Here is a 12,640-nt window from a genome sequence, read left to right on the forward strand (position 1 = left end):
TGAGAAATTAGAAAAGTTTTCCTCTTTTTTGTACAAGGATCTAGGCTCATCGAGGAGGTATTGATACTTCTGATCAATTTTCAGTAGTTAGAAAGAATGCAGGGCCCGAATGTCAGGGGTTGTGAAATGGCAATTGCCATGATTATTTATTGGTGCACCACTGATATGTTTGTTATAATTGGGTTCTCTCTGGATATATTAGCTACAGAATGATTACTTTCAGGGTGCACTGTAAGTCATGTTCGGAAGATAAGAGAAGTTCATGCAAGGAATTTCTTCAGCATGGAATGTCTTCGACATGATTCGGAGAATTTGCTTTATTGATTGCAGTGTTTCTCTGCAACAATTTCCCACTTGGACAGCAGCTTCCACACAGGATGCAACCACATCCAGTGGATATTGCTGCACACTGGAGCCTCGACTCCGAAGATGGCCGAACTAAAGCTTTCTAGCGCAGGTCTCTGCGTCAAGTGGTGCCTGCAAACTGGTGGTGCTATTCCCTTGCTGTTTATAAAACAAAGTCACAATAATCTAACTCTCCAGGGACCCTAACTGAATGCAATTGTTCAGAAGAAACAATGGCAGAAGCAAGAGGTCCAGCATTAATTACGGAATAAGAAATGACTTTATGACACAATAATTGTCAAGAATAAATGTCAATGTGTGTCAGTGTGTCAGTCAGTCAGTCAGTCAGTCAGTCTGTGTGTGTGTCCTCCATAACATAACTCCAAAACCATAAAACCTAGCAGCCTGAAACTTTGCAGGCATAGTAAGGGAATGCCAAGGGAGTGCATGAGTGAAAATTGGGTGTTTGGGTTAATTAAAACACCTCTTTTGAAGATATAATTAACAGCCTTGTTTAGTTGTTCACAAGCTGCACCTTAAATCCTGGAGAATGTTACCACCCCAGCGGATGTTGGCAAGCTCAGGGATGAGAGAGTAGCCGAGGAGTTTGCGAACAGGCGGAGTGGACACTTGGGGGGGTCTGGGTGCTTTGGGGGGTCCTGAAGAGTTGTGGAGTGCCTTCAAGACCACCGTCCTTGATATTGTCAGTGGATGTCTTGGAACTCACTGCAGGGCAAAGAAGAATTTTGTTTCTCAAGGGACACTGGATACCATTGACCAGAGTCGCAGGGCCAGGCTGAATGGCAGAGCTGAGCTGTTCAGGGAGCTGAGGCGTAAAACTGTACGTGCACTAAGGGTGGACAAGGAGGCCTATGTGTGAGGAATCTGTGAGGGGGTAGAGCATCACCTGTGGACAGGTGATTCTTGTCCCGCTTACAGGGGAATTCACGCATTGCGTTCATCCAAGCCCATCCCTCGGAGCACTGCAGTTAGAGCACAGAGTGGTAGGCTCTTGACAGAGGAGTCTGAAGTGAAGGCCCGCTGGGCCGGTTACTTTGAGCGGTTGTACCAGGCTGATCCCCCAGCTGTCGAGTTGGGCGTCAAGGGTGTTACAATCCCTGTTGCTGACGCTCGAATCAACTGTGGTCCACCTTCGCTTGTGGAAACACGGGCTGCGGTGAACCAGTTGAAAAGGGGCAAAGCTCCAGGAATCTGTGGCATCCATGCTGAACTTCTTAAGGCTGGTGGAAATGCTGCACTCGTGTCGTTGCATGCAGTTTTATGCTCTGCCTGGAACACAGGCGTCATCCCAACTGATTGGAAGAGGGGCCTTGTTGTTCCTCTCTGGAAAGGGAAGTGTGATCGCCAAGACTGCAACAACTACCGAGGGGTGACGCTGCTCTCAGTGCCGGGCAAGGTCTTTGCTCGGATAATTCTTGATAGGGTTCGCCACAATCTGCTTGAGCACCAGCGTCCAGAGCAGTCAGGCTTTACACCAAAGAGGTCAACGATTGACCGTATCCTTGCTCTTCGTGTCCTCACCGAACGCAGACGAGAGTTTCGGCAGGGGCTGCTTGCAGCCTATGTTGATCTCTGTAAAGCGTTCGATTCAGTGAATCGGGATGTCCTCTGGAGGATTCTTCGTCTTCGTTGGGTGCCAGCAAAACTGATCGATCTGATGTCTGAACTCTACTCTGGTACTGAGAGTGCTGTGAAGTGTGGTGGTACCATCTCTGACTAATTTCCAGTTGTTACTGGAGTTCGTCAGGGGTGTGTACTTGCCCCCACACTTTTCAGCACTTGTCTGGACTGGATTTTAGGGAGGATGTCAGAGAGATCAAGCTGCGGTGCATCGTTTGGGAATGTCAAGATCTCGGACCTTGATTTCGCAGATGATGCAGTCATCTTTGCGGAGACTCTAGATATCCTTTTGGGGGCCCTCAAGGTGCTGAATGAGGAGTCGGAGCTGCTGGGATTACGGGTTTCTTGGGTCAAAACTAAGATCCAGGCTTTCGGTGACATCTTGGATGCTGCTGTCCTGTCTGTCTGTTTGTGGTGAGGATGTTGAGGTCATGGAGAGATTCACTGACCTTGGCAGTGATATTCATGTCTCTGCCGGCTGTGAGTCAGAGGTCAATAGACGTCTGGGTCGGGCCTGGGGAGTCATGGATTTACTGGATCATGGGGTGTGTCACTGCCGGTACCTGTGCGGGAGGCCGAAAGTCCGAGTCTTCAGGTCCTTGGTACTTCCAGTCTTGCTCTATGGATACGAGACTTGGACTCTTACCAAGGATCTGAGACGGAGACTTAATTCCTTTGGTACCAGGTCTCTTCGGAGAATCCTTGGCTATCGCTGGTCGGATTTTGTGTCCAACGAGCGGTTGCTGAGAGAGATTCGGATGAGATTTGTTACCTGCATAGTCCGTGAGCTCCAGTTGCGGCTGTATGGACATGTGGCTAGTTTTCCTGACGCTGATCCTGCTCACCAGATTCTCTCAGTGAGGGAGTCTCATGAGTGGAGGAGGCCAGTGGGCTGACCACGTGCCTCGTGGTTGCAGCAGGTTGACCATCATCTCAAGGAGATGGGGATGGGCCTGGCATCTGCCTGGGGGATGGCCAGACGGAGGCCCCTGGAGTACCGGCGGAAAGTGGACGCAGCGACGGGCTCTTCTGGCACATGCTCCCATACCTGACCTGACCTTGTTTAGCTATATCCTTTATCAGGTGCATCCTTGGATACCTCGCTATCGCTCAATGGGATAATAATTCGACATATTTTTTTTTGGCCTGCTCAACAATGGCTTGACTTGGAACAGGCCACAATTATTTCTTCATGATAAAGTTGGTTTTTTTTCCACTTTCCTCACTCATATCATCAAATGCCTGATCATCATATTGTTGCGAATTCGCGCCCGCCGGCGTGCGAGCGGCCACGTAACTCGAATCGCGGAACATCGCCCACTGGACGTACAATTCTGTCGTGACCCTCTCGGACTAACGCTGGGAACTAGTCACGGGTGGGCCTTTCGGCCTCACCACGATCGTGCCAATCGGCCCCCCGCATGGGATAGGGTTGTTCGCCAAATTCGACCTACCTAAGTACCCACACGGAGGGTAGACCGGGCGATCGCACCTCGCCGCAGGTCGACTCCGGACACGGGCCACTTAAGCGACCCGTTCCGTAATATCGGGATAACCGAGCGGTGTTAACATCAGCCTCGACGGTTCCGATTAATTATCGGGCGTATTAAGCCCACTACCAACCCTTTACGTGAAGCAAGATGGAGATTCAATTAAAGAAAAGACGAAGCGAAACGGGAAAAACAGTTCAACATAATGCACATTTATTCCGCGGCACACGGAAAGCACACATATACAATTACAACAATTATGCACCAAAAGCAGATGTTACAAAAGAAACACAACAATGCAGATCTACTACTGACTACGCGAGCACACGGCAACACTTACACAGTTTTACTTTACAGACGGCGCCGACAACACATTTACTCAAAAGCAAAAGAAAAGGGCCACCCTCAACGACAAGGGGACAGACGGGGCCTGTGGGCCGCGAGACGGGGTGGAGCCTACCCGTGTCTTGTGATGAGCCGCAAATGTGGTGGCGGTGCCCCGACTCCGCGCTCCTTCGCGGGTTTCGTTGGCACTGCTTGGAGTGGGGAGGGAACGGGGCCCCCTTTTCGCACTATCTCAGCGCGGGGGGGAAAAAGGGGGGAATTGTTGATGCTCTGGGGAAAGAGGATAGCTGGCTTGCTTGGGTCCCGTGACGAGCGACTCCACTGCGACCTCGTCGCCGACCGTCGTGTTCCTTGCCTCGGACCCGAGGTATCCGGTCCCCTCCGCAATTCTCCTCAGCCGCCGCTGCGCTCCGACGAGCAACAGCCCTGCACCGGACTCGAACTTCTCCCGGACTCCAAGCTCCGCTGCGCTCCACTCCTCAACTCAACTCTTCTCCAACTCGCCTTGACCGAAAAACTCACTGAATTCGCCCCGCGCTCGGCGCTTTATAGTGGTGTAGGAGATCCCATATGCAAATTTCTGGATCAGAACGAGCTCGGGGGTGGAGCCACGCTCGCCCATTGGACGGAGAAAAAGGGGCGTGAATCTCCCCTGATCCTCAAATTTGCATATATATCGATTCTTCTCCGACGCGCCTGGAGGCGGGGCCAAACCGCCCCGCGCTTGCTGATTGGATGGATCAGAAGTGGGCGTGTATCATTCCTGATTCGACTTCTCGGAAAGGCCGCACTTTGTACCCGCGGCTCGGCGTGCGCCCTGTACGAGTCCAGGACAGCCTGACGCTCGGTGCCCACAAGCGGTGCGGGAATGGCCGCAGGAGAGGCGAAGGTGGTGGAGGGTCCAAAGTGCTGGTCCATGGCCACGGTGACGCTTGGAATGGCGGTGATGCGATGTTTGCGGGAGCGAGCTGTGAAGGTAAAGGTTGTGGCTGTTGGCGTTGTTGTTGTTGTGAAGCGGCGTTGCGGTTGGTGGTTGTTGTGTGATGGCGGTTGAGACGTGTTTGGTTCAAAATTAAGATAGAACAGAAAAACGGCTATCTTAAAGGGTCGCAGCCTGAATGAATCACATTTATTCCCTCTAAACAATGGGTTTGGGGCTAACTACACATGTACTTACAGAGATATCTCACCTACGTGACCTGAATGGTGGTTTGTGAATTTCCTCAACCACAACAATATCTACACATTGCTGGATACATTGTAATGCGTATAAACGCCCAGAGACACCAGTGTTCGTGGCTTTCAGAGATACCAACAAATCTCCACCTCAAGGCCACTGACAGACAGCTGTTGGGAGGAGTTAACTCACTCTCTTTGTTGTGGGGAGGGGGTGGGCATGACGTGTTCTCCCCCACAATGCACTGCCTGCCAGGATTTACATGAGAACATGAGACAAGATGCCTTAACTTGACTTTCTCTACAAAAACAAACTCCCATTCACAGATGATGTTTTAAATGGATTCCTTATCTTGTACGCAGAATCCCAAAAGCGGTGTCGTGGTTTTGATTTTGAATATTTTGGAAATGCTAATACCTAACAATGTGATTTTTTTTCTATATTGATGCTCTAACCCGTGAGATTTACCATGAATAGAGGTATAGATCACGAATGTGCTGCAATTGTTGAGCTGTACGTTACAAATGTAAATTCAATTGTTCAGGTGCAGCGAGCTTGCAGACAGGTCACGACACTACTTTTAGGACATCCTGGACAAACACTTGAAACAAGAAAATATGTTCTAAAACTACACACCAATAAACACGTCATCCCGGGCCTATATCCAACTATTTCCCTCCCCCCCCCCATCACCTATAAACTGAACAATATGTTAGAGCACCCTTCTTTCTCTTAGTTCATTCATTTTGCCGAAGGCTTTGTTATGTTGAGTGGTCACAGCTTTTTTGGTTCGCGGGCGCCAGCAGTGACCACTATTTTTGTTGTGTCTGTCTGTCTGTCTGTTTGTGACTCTCTCCAGAGCATAGCTCCGTTACGTTTGATGCGATCTTGATGAAACTTGGAGACAAGCTAGATATCATGGTTTAGTTGTGTCTTTTTGTATGAGGGGCGTCCCACGCCCCTTGTGGGCGGAGCCACACCCACTTGAACTCTTATTAATTTATTTTTAATTTTTTTTTTGATTTTTTTTTCTCGCAATTTCATTTCCTAGAAGCTGTGCGTAATGTCCATAAGTACAACACATAAAAAATCCGATTAGACCTGATTTTTTTTTGGACCTGATTAGATTAGACCTGATTAAAAAAAGATTGAAGTGGAGACCTTCCTTTTTGTTGAGTGTCGGTGTTTCCACTCTTTATCAAATGGATTCCTTCACCCTGTGCTTGAACCACTTTCTTTCTCTTTCCAATATCACTACTTCCTTGGTGCTAAAGTACACTTTTTTGAAGTTTTAGAACAGGAACAGAATTCAGAACAGGAATTTTCATTTTTGCCCAAAGTACCAGCTCTCTTAACCCAGAAAGGTGGAAAGGTGGTACTCCTTTTTCCATTCTCAAAAGGATGACAGGTTGAGTCGACCCGTCTGGTGTAATTTTGGCACAGCTAGAACTCGAACACAGGAACCTAAGATCCTCAGCTAACGGCATTAAACAAGAATCCACCAACAGGCATCTCCTGGGCCACCAAGAGCATAAATGGGCCACAGGGTAATACTAAGTGTCGGGACCTCTTCATCCGGGCCCCCTTCAAAAAAAAAATCTTCCTCAAACAGCCTATACGGAGGTTTCCATATTTTCATCATAAGAAACATATGCCGTGTTTAAGGGAAATTGGTCCATTATTTACTTTTTACCTCGACCACCGAAGGTGAAGGAGGTTATGTTTTCACCCCTCTCTGTCTGTCTGTTTGTCTATCTGTCTGTTTGTGTGCAGGATATCGCAAAAAGTTGTGGATGGATCCAGATGAAATTTAGTGGACAGGTTTGGTATGCGACAAGGATGAACTGATTAAATTTTGGTGAAGATCCGGATCCAGATCCGGATCTGACTACGAGAAATTTTAAAGTGATTCTTCAGCATTGAGAGATAGGGACAAAAACGGTATAGTACTGTATAGCATGATATTTCAAAAATGTATTTGTGCCTGATATGTTCTCATAGATCAGACATTACATGGCGGATGATGTACCAAGGTTTGTTCATGGAATTTAAAAAAAATCCATAGGTATTTACTTTCTTCTCCATTATATATTTTGTGGGTCATCCATGTCAACCAGTGGTTGCCTGATTATCTTATCCAGCCACTAACAGGTGAGCACCCAGGGGTATTGTCCCGATGTTTAATGTCTATGTGAGGTTCTTTGTCATCATTCCTGTAGGTCCAGCTATCACTGGCACAACTTTGCCATTCTTCAGCTCCCAGGATATTCTCGCTTCACTCTTGAAGTCTTGGTATTTGCTCATTTTCCTTATTTCTGCATCATTTAGTCCAAAATCACTGCTGTTAACACCCCAATCAGCAATGTCTTCTTCTCTGGTTTTTGTATCGAAGTACAATATCTGGTCACAACACTTTGTTTTCGATGTATACGCTCGAAGGGATCATTAGGTCATATGTGAACAGAAGGTACTTCTATGTTTTCTGTGATTACTTTTGGTTCATGTTCCCACAAATTTTCTGGAACTGGGACAGCAAAGTTTTTGCAGATGTTAGCGGATTACATTACAAACTCTGTTGTGGCGTTGTGTGCACAGCTGTTCTGACATGAGTTTGTTTTTGTTTGTGTGTTCGGTCATGAAGCAGAACATATCATTATCTTTATAATAACCCCACTTCCATCCCTCACCTTTCTCTCTTCTTTTTTTTTTTCATACTCCCCTCTCTCTCTCTCTCTCTCTCTCTCTCTCTCTCTCTCTCTCTCTCTCTCTCTCTCTCTCTCTCTCTCTCTCTCTCTCTCTCTCTCTCTCTCTCTCCCTCACACACACCCACCTCACACTCCTCCCTCCCGCAGTGTATAGCAACGCTTGGTGAGGCCTAGCTCTCCCCACCTCCCCCTCTCACTGTTTCCCCTTTCCTAGCCTCCCCTCCCTCCTGCCTCTCTCTCCCTCCCCTCCCTCCTGCCTCTCTCTCCCTCCCCTCCCTCTCAACTCCCCTCCTTAATACTCCCCGTCAGCAAAGCGACGGATTGCATTTGCTTGTATAGTAATATTTCTCGAAGAAAGAGAAAAATGTATATAAGTACATGGAAGGGGTACACCATCACCAACAACAACAACAACAACAACGACAGCCACCATGACAGCAGCAACTACTGTACATGGTATAAAAAATGATTTTTTTTCACGTGCTTCACTTTTTTTTTTTTACATCCTCATTGAGATTCAAAGATAGACCTGCAACATAATTGTGAAGTACATGTTAGTTTTTGATTAAACCCATCAGTGAAGCGACGGGTAGGCATGCCGAGTTGCCCTTTTAATGCCACACTCCTTATCGAGTGGTAGTGTGCTCTTGACAGGTTGTGACCATATTCATTGCTCAGAATCAACCCTTTTGATCAGTCTGTTGGAGGGTGCTGCCAAAGTACTCTATGGCAAGCAATACACCAAGATATTTGCTATTACGTACACAGTGGGGTCTGGATTTGAACCTGCAGTCAACAGTTTGCAATACAAAACTCATACAGTTGAGCTAACCCAGAATGCATTGCTCTACCATGCTTGTTCATGGATTGATGATTGAGTAGTCTCCTGCTGGGTACAGTGATATTGTTGTTGGTGCCTTCAGTTTTGATTTGGATACTCCCGTATAACTATAACCAGTTTTTTTGTGATGGAGAGGTATGTTACAGTGTTAGGAATATTTATTTATTTTCGGTCAGGGGGATAAAAAAAAAATGTTTTTGGTATATTGTGCTACCTTTTTATCAGCAGTATTTGAGCCTGGTGTTTGGTTATCGGTTAAGGTGGCTGGCTTAAGATCTTAGGGTCTTGTGTTTGAGCACCTCTCGAGCATTTAAATAACACCAGTGGATTGACTCAGCCAGCTATTCTTCCAAAGTCAGCAGAATGAGTACCAGCTTACTGGAAACAGGAGATACTGCATCAACGGCACAGCTGCTCTTCCAGAAATGACGCAACCAGCAGCCACAGTTTGCAGACAAGATGATAACGGGCAGTATTTAAATTCCCTCATCACAAATTTCCCTGAAAGGAAGAACAGTGGACCAAGAAGTGCGAACTGGTGCAACAGAGAGATTAGACCTGGGGATGGGGTTGAGGGGGTGGGGAGGAAATGGGTTGAGGGGGGGGGGAGGAAAATTATTCCCTTTCTGAAGAACATTTCTGAGCCAACATGGGTTTACTATGCCTGGTGTTGGCTTAATGGTTCGGGCGGTGGGCTTGGGATCCTAGGATCCTGAGTTCAAATCCCCCTTGGCTGTTGAATTAATACCAGGTGTGGTTGACTCTGCCTGTCATCTTTCTGAGGTCGGCAAAATGAGTGCCAGCTTACTGGTATCCTGTCAGAGTGGTGCCCTGTCCAGCATTGTACCCAATAGCCAAGGAGACTGCCTAGGCAACACCAATGCTCTGCAGAGAGTATGGTCCCAATGGATGGGTTTACTGACGATTAAATGTAGCAATTGTCATGAGACTTACTTAGTTTCTTGAGCATTAAAACTTGTATTTTAATAGTGCGACCTTCACCTAGATTTTAACCAACTACTTCTGTCCTGCCAGTCCAATATACTCACCATTAGGTCACCACTGTACCCAAAATGAGTCATTCATCTTTTATTGAGATGAGACCCTCTTGATAAACTACTATAAAGTGATGATAAATTTTTTATGATATCCTCTGTTGACATTTGAAATTTCTGGTGCTTCCAGAGCATACCGTGCGCCTCGCCCACATGGCCTCGCTGAGGAGGAACCTGCGTGGGCAGCGCACTCTTGAGCGTGAACTGCTTGAACGGCAGCAGCGTCAACTCTTTGAGTACTTTGTTGTGGTCGCATTGAGGAAGAAGGCTCATACTGCATCCTGCTTACCGGAACTCACGTATCAGTTCCCAAAGGTAGAACATTATTTTTTTATTTTGTTGTCGTTTTGGTAATACATTACCATTGTGTGGGGAGCATACACAATATAGTCCATGAGCCAGAACAGATATTGGTAGCACCTGGGGTGGCAAATTCTCACTGTTTTCTTGAAAGGCATATACCCATAGATGAAAAAAAAATTGAAGCCAAGCTTGGAACGGTAGCTTCGTGCTAGTAATCGCCTCTTAAAGATGGGAGGACCGGGCCCGACTGGGACCCGAGATTATGGGGTAGAGGAAATATAAATTGTGATATATGTTTAAGTAATGGCCTGATTGCTACAAATGACCACTCAAAATGGTGCAAATTTTATGTTCTACACATCTGTATCTATTATTTGCCAATATGCTAATTAAGTAGGTCACTAGAGGTCAAAAGGTCATGAAATTTGAGCCCTGCTTAAAATCTGGCTATCCGTCCAAAAAACACCACCATTACCCTACCAATGGGAATTTATCAGCAAAAATGGACTCAAATGGAAGTTAATAAGTGTCCAAGTCCATTTTATGCCTAAAAGTGTTGAATTTATTTATATCTGAGCCATGGTACATTACAGAATTTGACACATCTTTGAAGACGGCCATTTTTAGCTCAAAATACGCAAAAATGGAAGATGCCAATTTGTTGGTGTTCATATAAAATCTTTCACCCACAAATGTCAAATATCATGTGAAAATGTGCTCTGATTTCGGTGTTCTGCTCGGTAGCTCGGAGTTCCTCTTTAAGCCTCTGGTTTTCTTGCACCAGCTGGGACATGGAAAGGTTATCAGGATAGACAAGCAATTTGCCCTGCTCATCTGGTATCACATGTATACTCTCCCCAAACTCCCCCTTGATCTTTCTGTGGATGTGCTTTTTAGTGGACGCTTTCACCTCACCTTGGCCTACACCAGATTCTCTGAACAAATCAAGCAGGTATTTGCATAACTCAGTCATTCTTATCACTTGAGGCTTCTCAAATATAACATCCCTAATGAACCCGAACAGTCCACTGTAACAATGTACTTCAGTCTTAGCATACTCCTCATCTGGGTCTGGGCGGAATGCCACCGGATCACCACTAGTTTCAGAGTTAGTCTTGGAGCAAGTCTGTTTGGTATACCGACGATAGCAAGACCGGTGGTAGTGGGCCTCAGCTGCAACTAGGTCTCGGGACGTAATCGCCATCATTCTTGGATCACTTTGGTCTACTGCTGCCTTCCTCACCGTCTGATCAGAACGTAGATCGACGCATTGGACCAAGAGCTCTCTTGTTTTGCTGTTTGTGACATACTTGGTGCTTTTCATGCAGAAGATCAAGACTGGTTCATACACGCGTGATGATTATGAGGTTAGACCTGCTGATGACTTTCTCCGGTTCAGTTCTTTCCGTCCCTGCTTATCCGGATTCTCTGCAGATGCCGCTTTTTCAATGGCATCCAGGTCATGTTTCTTAACGAATTGATTCTTGCATCCCCTGTGATAGAGGACTTGTGGGATCTCATCATCTTTAGCCATAGCAGCAATCCTAAGAATCGCTGCATGCTTCCGGATCTCAGCTGCTTTCTGAAACCGTTCCCACGTTGCACGATCTTGGGGTGAATTCAGCTCGAGGTCTGTGTCCTCACACTCGAAGGTGCAGGAGGAATGGGTCAACTTGCATGGCAGTAAGGGTTGGTCGAGATTTCCAGTGCCCTCCATCATTGCCTGAAAGTGAAGAACATTATTGATTACTAATGGACTCTGGGATGTGGTTACAAAGCCATGGGGTTCTCATAATGAAATAGGCCTACTTCATTACCAAGAATACCGATATAAAGCTCCCCGCAGCAGTGCTAGTGTTCCCTTTGTTCGGAATCATTCAAGTGTGACCAGTGAGGCATGACCAAAATAAAATATACATGAAAATTGAAAAATAACAAATATTAAATATTAGCTAAATTAAAGTTAATATACTGTAAAATTAGTTTTGAAAACCGCACATCTGCTCAATAATTCATACATGCAGGTTTTATTCACATGTTCTGCAAAAAAAATTGCTTAATAAAAATTTCTACTTATTTGGGCCCATTTTTTCAGTAAACTTCAACACCCCATGGACACAAAAAATTTCTTCTATTGGCAAAATGAATATATCTATACCTTCCGTGTGCTCCCGGCATCATCTGAGGCTATTGGCAACTAAAGTATATGGCTTCGTTCTTTAACTATACCTTCTCAAAAACATGGCATTCTTGCATTTTCCTTGTATTAACTGCAAAATATGCCATTTTAACCTCCAAATTTTCAACCTCGGGATGGACATGGAAAAATTTCAACCAATTTTACTCAAACTTCGCCAGTGTACTGCTTAATATATTGTAAAACCTCAGTGCTATCAGTGTTTGTAATCTGCTTAGTCTATCGTCTGCTAAATGCTGCAAATACCCCTATCAAAATTATATTACTCGCGTTATTGCTATTTGGCACATGCGTAGTTCTAGGGTTTTGGCATTCTTGGTATGTTATATCTAGGAACATACAATGTACATGGATAATGGTAAGAACAACATTTTTTTGCAGTAATCATTATATATGAGGCCTATGTGAATTTGGCCAAGATTTTTGAGTTTTTTTTTGTTGAATTAACCTACTTTTGGACAGTTTTAGTGACTAAAGATCTTGCATAGCTTACCTTTTAGGCAGATTCCTTGCTAATACTATTCACTGAACATGGTTAGTG

General features: G+C 45.7%; 1 protein-coding gene across 4 annotated transcripts in view; it reads left to right on the forward strand.

Annotated features, from left to right (window-relative positions):
- Positions 1-12,640, forward strand: part of LOC147034886 (DENN domain-containing protein 2B-like) — a 187,905-nt gene that overhangs the window by 122,479 nt on the left and 52,786 nt on the right. For all 4 annotated transcript variants that reach the window (XM_085890636.1, XM_085890626.1, XM_085890609.1 and 1 more), the window contains exon 10: positions 9,730-9,914. In XM_085890636.1, coding sequence (XP_085746762.1) covers positions 9,730-9,914 — 185 coding nt within the window. The remainder of the gene's footprint in view (positions 1-9,729; positions 9,915-12,640) is intronic.

Source organism: Eptatretus burgeri, chromosome 1 (genome assembly GCF_056783735.1).
Source record: "Eptatretus burgeri isolate ZD-2024b chromosome 1, Ebu_testis_v1, whole genome shotgun sequence".
NCBI lineage: Eukaryota > Metazoa > Chordata > Myxini > Myxiniformes > Myxinidae > Eptatretus > Eptatretus burgeri.